The following is a 14,688-nucleotide window of genomic DNA, read 5'->3' as shown; positions in this document are numbered from 1 at the left end:
CAATAGACTACAATACTACATTAGTATAGTGCAGTATAGGCTATGAAGCAATCAGAGGATCAAATCCCCTAGTGGGACTAGTACAAAATGTAAAAAAAACCAAAAAACATTTGGCATCACTGCATGTGTAATTGCCTAAACAAATAAAATATAAAAAATATGCATCCCATACAATCAACTCCAAAATGGAAAAATATTGAAAGTTACAGAATTGTTGATTTTTGACCTTCAACTCCACCCTCCCCCCCAAAAAAAAAATTATGAATTACATTGTAGTGAAAATAAAAACTACAGCATGTGCAGTAATAAATAGCCACTCGTACAACTTTGTCAACAAAAAAGTTTTGGCTCTCAGAATTTGTTTTTTTACATCTTTTTGATTAGTGTTGCAAAAAAGACCTATAGAAATTTGGGATAGCATTAACCATACTAACTAATACAACAAAGTTCCCAACTGATTTTTACTGCAAATTGAATGTAAAGAAACCCATACAAGCAAAAAAAATCATCAAAATTGTTTTACTTTTTTTATATTCCACCTCACTTGGATTTTCCATTTTTAAGCACATCATGTGGTAACATGATACTGGAAAACTAGCCTCCACTCTAAAAAATGTGCTCCTTTATCCCTGTAGTTGATGTCAATACATGTGCATGCAGATATGACTGAGATTCTTTTTTAGTGAAAATACAAAAAACATCTATTAAGCAAAATATATATAACTTATTTTTTTGTTTACATTTCTATTTAGGCCTACTGAATTATTTCGAAGCTGTAATGCTCAATCAGACCAGGGAGCAATGAATGACATGAAGTTGTGGGAGAAAGGGAGCATCAAGATGCCTTTCATGAATATTCCTGTTCTAGATATTAGGAAATGTCATCCTGAAATGTGGAAGGCTATTGCTTGCTCACTCCAGATTAAACCGTGTCATAGTAAATCTAGAGGGAGCATCATCTGCAAGTAAGTGGTGCTCATTACTGTACGAACCAAATTATTCCTTTTAGATTTATAGTGGGCAATCTCAGTTGTAGCATAGTGAAAACATTTTTCAGGGCGCCATTTTGAACAAGTCTTCAAGGAATCTTGCAAAAAAAGTATACTGTGCAGAATACAGCTGATAACCACATCAGGTGACATTGAACAATAACCAATCATGCTTTCATAAAAATAAATTGACAGCAGTAGTTTGAAAGCGTTAGATTAAAACATACGTTTTCCTTCATAAATCAATAGAAATAAATGCCACAATAAGCTAAAAATTAATTGAAAAGATGATTAAAAAAATAGAATTTATCTGACAGAGCTAGAAAGGGATTCAGCATCAATTCAACAGTACCAGTATGTATCCTATCAGTGGCAGCGGAAAAAGAAACAGATACTACAATATAAGTATGGAATTAACCATCTGAGATCAGAATAGATTGAGGGTCCTGACAGTTGTCAGACCTACCGTAGCAGATATGACAATGTATAAATGTTTGTCACGCTGCGTGGATCAGTTATGTTGATGAATTGACATCACAGCGGTCACAAAGCATCAAATCAGTTGGTGTCCTTAACAATATACTTTACACATGAGTTATGGCTAGTGTTGAGCGATACCACCCGATACTGAAAAATATCGTATCGGAATGGATCGGCCAATCTAAAAAAAGTATCGGGTATCGCCGATTCCGATCCTGGAAGTCCCATTCAAGTCAATGGAACTAAAAAAAACCCTTTCTTTCCCTGTTGGTTAATTCTACATGGAGAAAAAAAACTAATAATAATGTAGAATGTATTGTGGGAGGTGTAGGAGACATTAAAGCCATTGAGCTTTAGCCCAATCAAATGGAATAGCAAGATTTTTTTTTTTTAAAGACGTTCGTAGTTACAAAGATATTGACTATGTTAAAGTCTTTAATTTTTTGTCAGATATGTATGTTTCACTACTTCCATGCTTTTCACCTTCTTTTTTACTTCTCCCACACTTTCTCCTTCATCATCTTCAGCAGCAGCAGTATCTTCTTCTTCTTCTTCTTTTATTCTTCTTCATATTCTACTTCTTCATCTTCTTCCTATTCTTCTTCATCATATTCTTATTTGTGTCAGGCATTCCTGTAGTTGTTATCTATAAAAGTTTGAAGATTACACCTTCCGTTCAGCCTGTCACAAAAGATTTACAACAGGATTTGTCCGCGTTCAGTTTGGCCTGCAGCAGCAGGCCTTTTCCAGGGGCACCACGAGGAGGAACGGACTCACCCCCATACACTGCTTAGTCTTCTTCTGCTTATAAATTAGATAATATCATTTGCTCTGATTTTTAGTCTTATGCTTCATGTTCTTCAGCTTTTGGTTTTTATGCTTCTTGGTCTTCTGTCTCTTATTTTTCTGCATCTTGGTGGTTGTCTTCCTGTTCTTTGTCCTCTTGGTCATCTTCTTCAGGGTCATCTTTTAGGTATTCTTCTGTGTGGTCTTCAGGGTCGTCAGCTTCAGGGTCATTGTCAGGGAGATCCAGAGTGAGGATCAAAAACCATTTCCACAAGCTTGAACTTGGAAAAGTAGCAGAAGGTACAAGAAGGCTGAGGAACTGCCGAGAACCAGCTGACGGTACTGGAACCCGGAGGGGCAGCAGAATGAACAAGAGACAATGGCACAACCGTGGACCAGCTGACGTTGCTGGAACACGGTTACTAAGCAGGAGGTACCTGTGCTCCAAAGCACTACCAAGGACCAGCAGACGTTGCTGGAACTCGGATACCAAGAAGGAGGCACCTAGGCCAAAGGCACTGCCGAGAACCAGCTGACGGTGCTGGAACCCGGATGGGTAGCAGAAGCTGCAAGAGCAAATGACACTAGCGAGGACCAGCTGATGGTGCTGGAACCCGGTGGGGCAGCAGAAGGAACAAGAGCCAATGGGAGAACCGTGGACCAGCTGACGGTGCTGTAACACGCTTTCTAAGCAGGAGGTACCTGTGCTACAAAGCACTACCAAGGACCAGGAGACGTTGCTGGAACTCGGATACCAAGAAGGAGGCACCTAGGCCAAAGGCTTTGCAGAGAAACAGCTGACGGTGCTGGAACCCGGATGGGTAGCAGAAGGTACCCAGGAAAAAAACAAAGTTGCAAGGCCGTGAGCTTGCCGCAGTTACCGAAACCCACAGTCCTACAGGGGGTGCTTGCTGCTTGTCCTATTGGCACTACGGAACCAGCCTTTATTACCAGAACCTGCAGCCCACATAGGAAGCACCGAAACTGCAGGCACCATAGACTCGGCTAACCCGACCGCAACACGACAGGACAGCGTATTGGTGGCAAAGTGACGTTGACACTACCCGAAAAACAGCAGGCGTGCTCAAACCAGGCTGGGCAGGAGGGAGTGCCCATGCCAAAGACACTTCCGAGAACCAGCTGACGGTGCTGGAACCTGGATGGGTAGCATTAGCTACAAGAGTCAATGGAACTACCGAGAACCAGCTGACGGTGCTGTAACCCGGAGGGGCAGCAGAAGGAGCAAGAGCCAATGGCACAACCGTGGACCAGCTGACGGTGCTGGAACACGGTTAATAAGCAGGAGGTACCTGTGCTCCAAAGCACTACCAAGGACCAGCAGACGTTGGTGGAACTCGGATACCGACAAGGAGGCACCTAGGCCAAAGGCTCTGCCGGGAACCAGCTGACGTTGCTGGAACCCGGATGGGTAGCAGAAGGTACCCATGATTAACAAAGTGTCGCGTCCGCGAGCAGGCCGCAGTTACCGAAACCCACAGTCCTACAGGGGGTGCTTTTCCTATTGGCACTATGGAACCAGCCTTTGTTACCAGAACCCGCAGTCCACATAGGAAGCACTGAAACTGCAGGCACCATAGACTCGGCTAACCCGACCGCAACACGACAGGACAACGTATCAGTGGCAAAGTGACGTTGACACTACCCGGAAACAGCAGGCGTGCTGTAACCAGGCTGGGCAGGAGGGAGTACCCGTGCCAAAGACACTGCCGAGAACCAGCTGGCGGTGCTGGAACCCGGAGGGGCAGCAAAAGGAACAAGAGCCAATGGCACAACCGTGGACCAGCTGACGGTGCTGGAACACGATTTCTAAGCAGGAGGTACCTGTGCTAAAAAGCACTACCAAGGACCAGCAGACGTTGCTGTAACTCGGATACCAAGAAGGAGGCAGCTAGGACAAAGGCTCTGCCGAGAAACAGCTGACGGTGCTGGAACCCGGCTGGGCAGGAGGGAGTACCCATGAAAAACACAGTTGCAAGGCCGCGAGCCGGCCGCAGTTACCAAAACCCACAGTCCTACAGGGAGTGCTTGTCCTATTGGCACTATGGAACCAGCCTTTGTTACCAGAACCCGCAGCCCACATAGGAAGCACTGAAACTGCAGGCACCATAGACTCCGCTAACCCGACCGCAACACGACAGGACAACGTATCAGTGGCAAAGTAACGTTGACACTACCCGGAAACAGCAGGTGTGCTGTAACCAGGCTGGGCAGGAGGGAGTACCCGTGCCAAAGACACTGCCGAGAACCAGCTGATGGTGCTGGAACCCGGAGGGGCAGCAAAAGGAACAAGAGCCAATGGCACAACCGTGGACCAGCTGACGGTGCTGGAACACGATTTCTAAGCAGGAGGTACCTGTGCTAAAAAGCACTACCAAGGACCAGCAGACGTTGCTGTAACTCGGATACCAAGAAGGAGGCAGCTAGGACAAAGGCTCTGCCGAGAAACAGCTGACGGTGCTGGAACCCGGCTGGGCAGGAGGGAGTACCCGTGGCAAACACACTTCTGAGCAGCAACATGCGATGTTGAAGCCCAGGGGTCAATCATGCAGCAGGCTGAGGCCAACTTGGAGCAAGTTTTATATTGGTTGTACACAACTACTGATTGTAACCGTGCTCCACTTTGGCCTCTGGCTCTACTGTCTCTAGTATTTCCCCTGGCCTCCAACCACGGCAGTTGCTGCTCTGCAGAGTTGTCTGCACAATCCACACTTGTTCCTGAGTTACTGGGGCTCAGTCACGTCACTTGATCCCCTGATGTGTGTCCGGCAAGGTGTCCTGCTCTGTCCACATTCCCACAACTATTAATGGGAATGGGGACAGAGCAGGAGACATTGCCGGACACACATCAGGGGATCAACTGACGTGACTGAGCCCCAGTAACACAGGAACAAGTGTGGATTGTGCAGACGGCACATCAGAGCAGCGACTGGCGGGGTTGGAGGCCAGGGGAAATACTAGAGACAGTACAGCCAGAGGCCTAAGTGGACCACGGTTAAAAGTCAGTAGTATTGTGATGTTGGAGGCAGCAGGAGACTTTGCCATCCGCACAGCAGGGGAACAGCTGGCGTTACTGAACCCCACAGACACAGGAGCGAGTGTTTCTATCTGTGCGGATGGCACTTCCAGGCTACAACTGGCTGTGTTGTAGCCCAGGATGAAGCATGCAGCAGGCGGAGGACAACTTGCAGCTGGTTTTATAGAGGTTGTAGACTACTACTGATTGTCACCGTGCTCCACTATGGCCTCCGGCTCCACTGTCTCTAGTATTTCCCCTGGCCAACAACCCCGCCAGTTACAGCTGTGAAGTGGCGTCTGCACAATCCACACTTGTTCCTGTGTAACTGTGGCTCAGTCCCGTCTGTTGATCCCCTGATGTGTGTCTGGCAAGCTCTCCTGCTAAGTCTTCACTACTAGTAATGTGAATGTGGACAGAGCAGAAGACCAAAGTTGACTAAAGTTACAAATCTGTAGTAGTTTGCATGTGGATGGAGCAGGAGACATTGCCGGCCACACAGCAGGGGAACAGCTGGCATTACTGAACCCCACTGACACAGTAGCGAGTTTGTTTTTCTCTGTGAAGATGGCACTTCTGAACACCAACTGGCGTTGTTGGAGCCCAGGATGAGGCAAGGAGCAGGCTGAGGCCTGATGGTGTTGGCATCTGGAGGCAGCAGGAGACTTTGCCATCTACACAGCAGGGGAACAGCTGGCATTACTGAACCCCACTGACACAGGAGCTAGTGTGTTTTTCTCTGTGAAGACGGCACTTCTGAACACCAACTGGCGTTGTTGGAGCCCAGGATGAGGCATGGAGCAGGCTGAGGCCTGATGGTGTTGGCATGTGGAGGCAGCAGGAGACTTTGCCGTCTACACAGCAGGGGAACAGTTGGCATTACTGAACCCCACTGACACAGGAGCTAGTGTGTTTTTCTCTGTGAAGACGGCACTTCTGAACACCAACTGGCGTTGTTGGAGCCCAGGATGAGGCATGGAGCTGGCTGAGGCCAACTTGCAGCACGTTTTATAGAGGTAGTAGACTACAACTGATTGTAACCGTGCTCCACTATGGCCTCCGGCTCCACTGTCTCTAGTATTTCCCCTGGCCTCCAACCCCGCCAGTGACAGCTCTGAAGTGGCGTCAGCACAATCCACACTTGTTCCTGTGTTACTTGGGCGCAGTCCCGTCTGTTGATCCCCTGATGTGTGTCCGGCAAGGTCTCCTGCTCTGTCCTCATTCACACTACTAGTAATGGGAATGTGGACAGAGCAGGAGACCTTGCCGGACACACATCAGGGGATCAACTGACGTGACTGAGGCCAAGTAACACTGGAACAAGTGTGGATTATGCAGACGCCACTTAAGAGCTGTCACTGGCGGGGTTGGAGGCCAGGGGAAATACTAGAGACAGTGGAGCCAGAGGCCTAAGTGGAGCAGGGTTAAAAATCAGTAGTAGTTTGAATGTGGATGGAGCAGGAGACTTTGCCGTCCACACAGCAGGGGAGCAGCTGGTGTTACTGAACCCCACTAACACAGGAGCTAGTGTTTTTCTCTGTGCAGACGACACATCTGAGCGACAACTGGCTGTGTTGAAGCCCAGGGATTATAGTTCAGGTGGTAGAAACATGAGCACAACAGGAGACCTGGATACAGTTGCCAACCGATTATTTAGTCGAGAAGAGGACTGGCAAATTCTGGGGAGATCCAGGCCTTGTTCATTTTCATAAAAGTAAGCCGGTCGACGTTATCGGAAGAAAGTCGCGTGCGACGGTCTGTTAGTACACCACCTGCGGCACTAAAGACGCGTTCCGATAATACACTGGCAGCAGGGCAAGCCAGCACCTCCAATGCATACTGGCTAAGCTCTGGCCATGTATCCAGCTTAGAGACCCAAAACTTGAAGGGGGAAGAGACATCTGGGAGTACAGTCACAGGGCAAGACATGTAGTCTGTCACCATCTGACGGAAACGTTGCCTCCTGCTGACTGGAGCCGTCAGTGATGGTGTAGACAATTGTGGCGGACACACAAAACTTTGCCACATTTGGGCCATAGTGGTCTTGCCTTGTGCTGAGGCGCTGCCTCTGCTCCCTCTTTGTGCCGAGTTTCCTCCACTGGCTCGACGCACAGAGGTGCTTTGTAAAGCACTAGCACCACTGCTGTCGGGTGGAATGGAAAACATGATGGACTGCACCAGTGTGTCTTGGTACTCCCGCAGTTTACGCTCCCTGTTCAACGTTGGTATGAGGGTTTGCAAGTTGTCCCGGTAGCGAGGATCTAGGAGGGTGTACACCCAATAATCAGCCGTGTAGAGAATGTGGGCGATGCGGCGGTCGTTTCTCAGGCACTGCAGCATGAAGTCAACTATGTGCTGCAGACTCCCAACTGCCAAAGAACCGCTGTCCCCTTCTTGAGGCGTGATCTCTGCCTGCTCTGCATCACCCCACCCTCGCTGTACATACTGACTAGAGCTTTGTGTACCTCCCTCCTGTGGAGAGATGTCTTCCTCCTCCATCGACTCCTCCTCATCCTCCTCACAAAGTGTCCCCTGCCTAGGCCTTTGTGAGGAAGCACGTAGCGCAGACTGTCCAGAAGCAGATGGCATTTGGGACTCCTCATCCTCCACCTCTTCCAAAACCTCATCCCTTAGTGCTTGCAGTGTTTTTTGAAGCATGCAGATAAGGGGGACAGTCATGCTGACTAGTGCATCATCTGCACTCGCCATCCGCGTGGAATCATCGAAGGCACGCAAAACGAAGCAGATGTCCTTCATAGAGGCCCACTCAGTGGTGCTGAAGTGTGACCGGCGCACATTGCGACTTGTTTGCGCCTGATGTAGCTGGTACTCCATGACTGCTGCCTGCTGCTCACACAACCGCTCCAACATATGTAACGTTGAATTCCACCTGGTGGGTAGGTCACATATGATGCGATGTTCCAGAAGGCGTAATCGGCGCTGCAGAGCAGCAAGGCGCGATCTTGCCGTGCTGGAACGACGCAAGTGAGCGCACTCTATGCGGATCTTGTGCAGCAGTGCATCAAGATCCGGATAGTCCCTCAGAAAGCTCTGCACGACCAAGTTCAGCACATGTGCCAGACATGGGATGTGAGTGAAGTTGCCTAGGCCAAGAGCTGCCACCAGATTTCGGCCATTGTCACACGCTACCAAGCCCGGCTGGAGATTCTCTGGCGCAAACCACACGTCGCTCTCCTGCTTGATGGCATTCCAGAGCTCCTGCGCTGTGTGGCTTCGATTCCCCAATGAAATTAATTTCAGTACGGCCTGTTGACGTTTGGCCACGGCTGTGCTCATATCGGTCGTAACAGGCTCCTGCTGTGCTGTTTCAGAGGAACTGGAGTAGGAGGAGGAGTCAATATGTACAGACTGGATTCCTGCAATCCGTGGAGTTGGCAGAACACGTAGAGCGCCACTCTCCAGATCTGTACCCGGCTCCACAACATTGACCCAATGGGCAGTGAGGGAAAGGTATCGTCCCTGTCCATGGTTACTGGTCCACGCATCAGAGGTCAGGTGGACCTTGCTACTGACGGCGTTTAGTAGCGCATGTTTTAGGTTTGCCTCCACATGTTTCTGCAAGGCAGGGACGGCTCACCTGCTGAAATAAAAGCGGCTGGGCACGGTGTATTGTGGGACTGCCAATGCCATGAAATCCCGGAAGGTGTCAGTCTGCACCAGCCTGAATGACAGCATTTCAAGGGCCAGTAGTTTGGCAATGCCAGCATTCAGAGCCTGTGCTCGGGGATGGTTTGCCGAGTATGGCCGCCTTTTCTCCCATGCCTGTGCTACCGATGGCTGCCGAGTGGCCTGGGAGTGTGAGGATGACTTGGAACGTGGTGCTGTGGGTGGAATGTCACAGGGTCTCCGGACAACAGTGCCAGAGGTTCTTCCTTGGCGATCCTGTGAGGAAGCCGAACCAGCTGTGTGTGAGCTGGAGGAAGAGGCCCCAACACGAGCTGAAGAGGTGGTAGGTGGTGCTGTACATTGGCCTACGTCTTCAGTGTGTCTGTGTAACTCCAGCTCGTGCTTGGTCTGCACATGTTTCCACATATTAGTGGTATTGAGGTTGCTGACATTTTTCCCTCTTTTGACTCTCTGATGACACAGCTTGCATTTGACAAAGCAAATGTCATCTGCAACTGTGTCAAAAAAGGACCACGCACTGCAAGTCTTGGGAGCGCCCTTTTTGCCTTTTGAAAGTGGAATGCTCCTAACGGGTGCCGAAGTGGAGGCTACAGGCAACCAAGTCTGCCCCCTCCCTCTCCCTCCGGTTTTGGCCGTTCGGGGAATCTCTTCCTCAGAGCTTCTCCCACCACCTTCCTGTTCCTCATGCCATGATGGGTCAAGGACCTCATCATCTACACTCCCCTCTTCAAACACCTGCTTCTCCTGGGTTGTCTCGCCAGCACCGTACGCACCAGAAAGTGGTAACTGCGTTTCGTCATCATCTGATGCGTACTGAGGTGTGCTGACCATAGGCTCTGGCCCACCCGCCTCTTCAGATTCAGAGGGACAAAGAAGTTGCGCATCACTGCATACTCCCTCTTCTTCACATTCTGGAATGCTGCTTGACTGGCCCCCTCTTTCCAAACCAACAGATTCCGAGAACAAAAGTAGAGACTGTGATGGCTCCTGTCCAGGGCTCTCTGACTGCCTGGGCACTTTGGCAGGTGGTGAAGAGACAGATGGTTGCTCTTCGGTGCTCTGACCCTGAGAGGATGTGGAAGTCATTGAAGTCGATGCGTTAGCTGCCATCCATCTGACAACGGCTTCAATTTGTTCCTCCCGCAGCAGCGGGGTACGGTGAGGTCCTACAAAGCTGCGCATAAAGGACTGTTCCCTGCTAAAACTGGGGGATGCTGACTCACTGGTGCCAACAGCAGGCACAGAATCCCCACATCCTCTCCCTGCAGAATCCCCACGTCCTCTCCCTGCAGAATCCCCACGTCCTCTCCCTGCTGAAACTCCACGCCCACGGCCACGTGCCTTTCTCCCTGCCTTCTTCATCTTGCTAGACTGAGAAAGATAGGCAGAAAAGTACAAAGGGGGGCCTTAGTGTGCTTACTCCTGAACAGCTGGTTACAGGTATAAGAAACACTAATTTTATGAAGTGTGTGTGTCGACTACACTTTAATGGGAGCTAATGTGGCCTACACAACTTTCAAATGTAGTGTTTGGTGAACTTTGTTGTTTTTTTGGGGGGGAAAAAAAACTAACAGGATGTGACCAAAGATTTGAAAGTCAGAGTATCACCAACTTTCTGGAGCTATTGCAATGCAGGCAGGTAACCTACAATTCAAACGATGAGGCTCAAAAAAAATTGGGTAATACTAATCTGGTTGCAGCTGAAGGGCACAAGCCAGAAAAAAGGCTCCTCTATCTACTCCTATATAGTGTTTGCAACCAACCAATGTAGATGGATATGGTTGGATGCACACTAATGGGAGAAGAAAAAATGAGCTGCAATTAAAGAAAAATATGTGTGAGGCAGTGACGCACGCTGAGCAGCCTACAACCAGACGTAGCTGCAGGACACACTACTCAGTGTGAGCTGCACTCAGACACAGTCAGAGACCTCTCAGACAGCCGTGAACAGTGCAGCTAAGTGGGCACTAGCACTGACAGGCTGCAGAAAGGCTCCGCTGTGTACTCCTAGAGTGTTTGCAACCACCGTATATGGATACGGATGGATGCACACTAATAGGAGAAAAAATGAGCTGCAATAAAAGAAAAATGTGTGATCCAGTGACACGCTGAGCGGCCTACAACCAGACGTAGCTGCAGGACACACTACTCAGCGTGAGCTGCACTCACACACAGTCAGAGACCTCTCAGACAGCCGTGAACAGTGCAGCTAAGTGGGCACTAGCACTGAAAGGCTGCAGAAAGGCTCCGCTGTCTACTACTAGTGTTTGCAACCAACGTATATGGATACGGATGGAAGCACACTAGATAGAATTTTTTTAAAATTAGCAGCTCAAAAAGAAAAATATGTATGAGGCAGCAGTGAGGCACGCTGGGCGGCCTACAACCAGACGTGGCTGCAGGACCCACTCCACAGTGTGAGCTGCACTCACACAGCCCTTGCAGACAGCTGTGAACACTGCTGCTAGGGAAAAGCAAGCTACAGTGGTGGTTTATGTAGCCTGGGTAAAGCACAATATTGTTTTAAGAATCGCTATTTCTAACTGTCCCTCACGGTCTTCAACAGCAGCCTGTCCCTAACTGAATTCACAGCAGAGTGACCAGAAATGGCGGCGGCAGTGGCTTTTATAGTGCATCATGACATCATTTCAGCAGCCAATCACAGCCATGCCAATAGTTAACATGCCTACATGCCTAACAGGATGTGCCCACACTTCTGAGGATTCCCATTGGCTGAATCAAAGCGAGCGGGATGATAGCATTATGGTAACTTCCGATTCCGGTATCCGATATGAAAAAAGTATCGGAAGTCAGTATTGGAATTCCGATACAGCTAATATCGGCCGATACCCGATACTTGCGGTTTCGGAAAGCTCAACACTAGCTATGGCATATTCCAAAAAACAAACCTCTGGGAAAGGAACATTGTCACTATTTACATAGGTCAGGGTACAGGGTATCCAAGTTCCCAATGACACTATTGTCTTCTAGAAGCATTCAGGTCTATTCCCTTTTATTCTTGCACAATCAAAGTCTATAGGATATCCTGTGCATTTTATCCTCTCTGTATGTATACGGAAACTGGAGACCTCTGTGTCATCCATTTATCAAAGCTTATTAAATCAGTATATTGCATAAGAATTATGGTGTAATATTTGACATGTTCAAGTTCCTTTTAGGGACTAAAAATATTGTGAAAAAAGTTAAAACATTTTTTAACATAGATTAAACACTAGTGATATTACACAATTTCGCTTAAAACAGGCTTGTTGCACAAAAATTCAAAGAACTATGTCATCACAAAAACAAAAAGTTGTAGCTTGTGCAGTGTCACAAGTTCTTAACTGGAGCTAGTGTTCCCCTAGTATACAGTGGTGGGAAAAAGCATTTGCCCCCTTCCTGATTTCCTATTCTTTTGCATGTTTGTCACTTTTAAATGTTTCAGATCACAAAACAAATGTAAATATTAGACAAAGATAACACAAGTAAACATAAAATGCAGTTTGTAAAATGAAGGTCTTGCACTTTTTCACACCACTGTATGTGTTTGTATATGGAGTTTTTTAATTAATTTTTCACATTTTATGGTATAATTAGCATGACAATATATTAGGCTAACCTCCCACAATGAGTATTTGGTGTGTTTTTATGCTACATATTTTGGAAGCTCAAAAAACACAGCATATTTCAGTTCCAGCAAAGTGTATGGGATTTCTCGAATTCTTATGCTCACTGTGCTTTCTCATTCTGTAAATATGTGTTTTATTTGCATATTTCCTCCATAGACTTGAATGACATGAGGAAAATCAGCAGCTAAGAAAAGCATATGAATGCTATCCACACTTGACTTTATCAATAAAGTTTAATCAAAACTAAATAACAGGAATTAACCAAAGCAGTTTTATTTAAAGCCTTACATACCAAAAAGGAATAAAAACGCATGTAAAAAAAACACAAGAAAAACGCAATGAAAAAATGCAAGTAACCAAATTGGTGCAGAAATTGTGCAGAAAATGGAAATATGCACTAAATACTCATTGTGGGAACAAAAACATGGTAAAAAGTCCCAACAAAAACACAATACTTGCAATTGGCAGCAATACTGGTACACTGGTTAAAGAGGTTGGAGGTCTGTGTGACTATCGCCCAAGAGACCACATACAGTGGGGAAAAAAGTATTTAGTCAGCCACCAATGGTGCAAGTTCTCTCACTTAAAAAGATGAGAGGCCTGTAATTGACATCATAGGTAGACCACAACTATGAGAGTCAAAATAAGAAAACAAATCCAGAAAATCACCTTGTCTGATTTGGCAAGATTTATTTTGCAAATTATGGTGGAAAATAGGTATTTGGTCACCTAAAAATATGCAAGATTTCTGTCTCTCACAGACCTGTGACTTCTTCTTTAAGGAGCTCCTCTGTGCTCCACTCATTACCTGTAGTAATGGCACCTGTTTGAACTTGTTATCAGTATAAAATACACCTGTCCACAACCTCAAACAGTCACACTCCAAACTCCACTATGGTGAAGACCAAAGAGCTGTCGAAGGACACCAGAAACAAAGTTGTAGCCCTGCACTAGGCTGTAAAGACTGAATCTGCAATAGGCAAGCAGCTTGGTATGATGAAATCAACTGTGGGAGCAATAATAAGAAAATGGAAGACATACAAGACCACTGATAATCTCCCTCGATCTAGGGCTCCACGCAAGATCTCACCCCATGGGGTCAAAATGATCACAAGAACGATGAGCAAAAATCCCCAAATCACATGAGAAGGCTTAGTGAATGACCTGCATAGAGCTGGGACCACCGTAACAAAGGCTACCATCAGTAATGCCAGGAACTCAGATCCTGCAGTGCCAGACGTGTCCCTCTGCTTAAGCCAGTACATGTCCAGGCCTGTCAGAAGTTTGCTAGAGAGCATTTGGATAATCCAGAAGAGTATTGGGAGAATGTGATATGGTTTGATGAAACCAAAGTAGAACTGTTTGGTAGAAACAAAACTCGTCGTATTTGGAGTAGACAGAATGCTGAGTTGCATCCAAAGAACACCATACCTACTGTGATGCATGGGGGTGGCAACATCATGCTTTGGGGCTTTTTCTCTGCAAAGAGACCGGGGCGACTGATCCGTGTACATGTAAGAATGAATGGGGCCAAGTATCGTAAGATTTTGAGTGCAAACCTCCTTCCATCAGCAAGGGCATTGACGATGAAACGTGGATGGGTCTTTCAGCATGATAATGATCCCGAGCACACTACCAAGGCAAAGAAGGAGTGGTTTCGTAAAAAGCATATTAAGGTCCTGGAGTGGCCTAGCCAGTCTCCAGATCTCAACCCCATAGAAATCCTTTGGAGAGATTTAAAAGTCCGTGTTTCCCAGCGACAGGCCCAAAACATCACTGCTCTAGAGGAGGTCTGCATGGAGGAATGGGCCAACATACCACCAACAGTGTGTGCCAACCTTGTACTACAAGATCCCAGGTAATTTAAGCTGCATCACATCTAATGTGGTGTACTTAATTATTTGTACTAAATGTCTAGCTGGGGGTCTGTATATAGGGCAGACAGGGCAAAAGCTTAGAACAAGAATTAATTCTCATCGCCACACAATGAGAAAAAAGAATGTATCTACCTGTGGCCAAACACTTTTGTATGCCGGATCACAGCACCATAGACCTTTGACACACTCGATGCTGGAATGAATGTGTCGCATGGATTTATGTCTTTTTACATCAATTAAGAAAT

At 47.2% G+C, this 14,688-nt stretch overlaps 1 protein-coding gene across 2 annotated transcripts in view; it reads left to right on the top strand.

The window, feature by feature from the left end:
• The window catches only part of RECK (reversion inducing cysteine rich protein with kazal motifs), a 675,429-nt gene that overhangs the window by 371,458 nt on the left and 289,283 nt on the right, over positions 1 to 14,688 (top strand). For both annotated transcript variants that reach the window (XM_073549858.1, XM_073549859.1), the window contains exon 11: positions 753 to 965. In XM_073549858.1, coding sequence (XP_073405959.1) covers positions 753 to 965 — 213 coding nt within the window. The remainder of the gene's footprint in view (positions 1 to 752; positions 966 to 14,688) is intronic.

Source organism: Dendrobates tinctorius, unplaced genomic scaffold, assembly GCF_039654945.1.
Source record: "Dendrobates tinctorius isolate UK_male_01 unplaced genomic scaffold, ASM3965494v1 ptg000162l, whole genome shotgun sequence".
Lineage (NCBI taxonomy): Eukaryota > Metazoa > Chordata > Amphibia > Anura > Dendrobatidae > Dendrobates > Dendrobates tinctorius.
The sequence above is the reverse complement of the archived record's forward strand: the minus strand, read 5'-3'. Positions and strand labels throughout refer to the sequence as shown.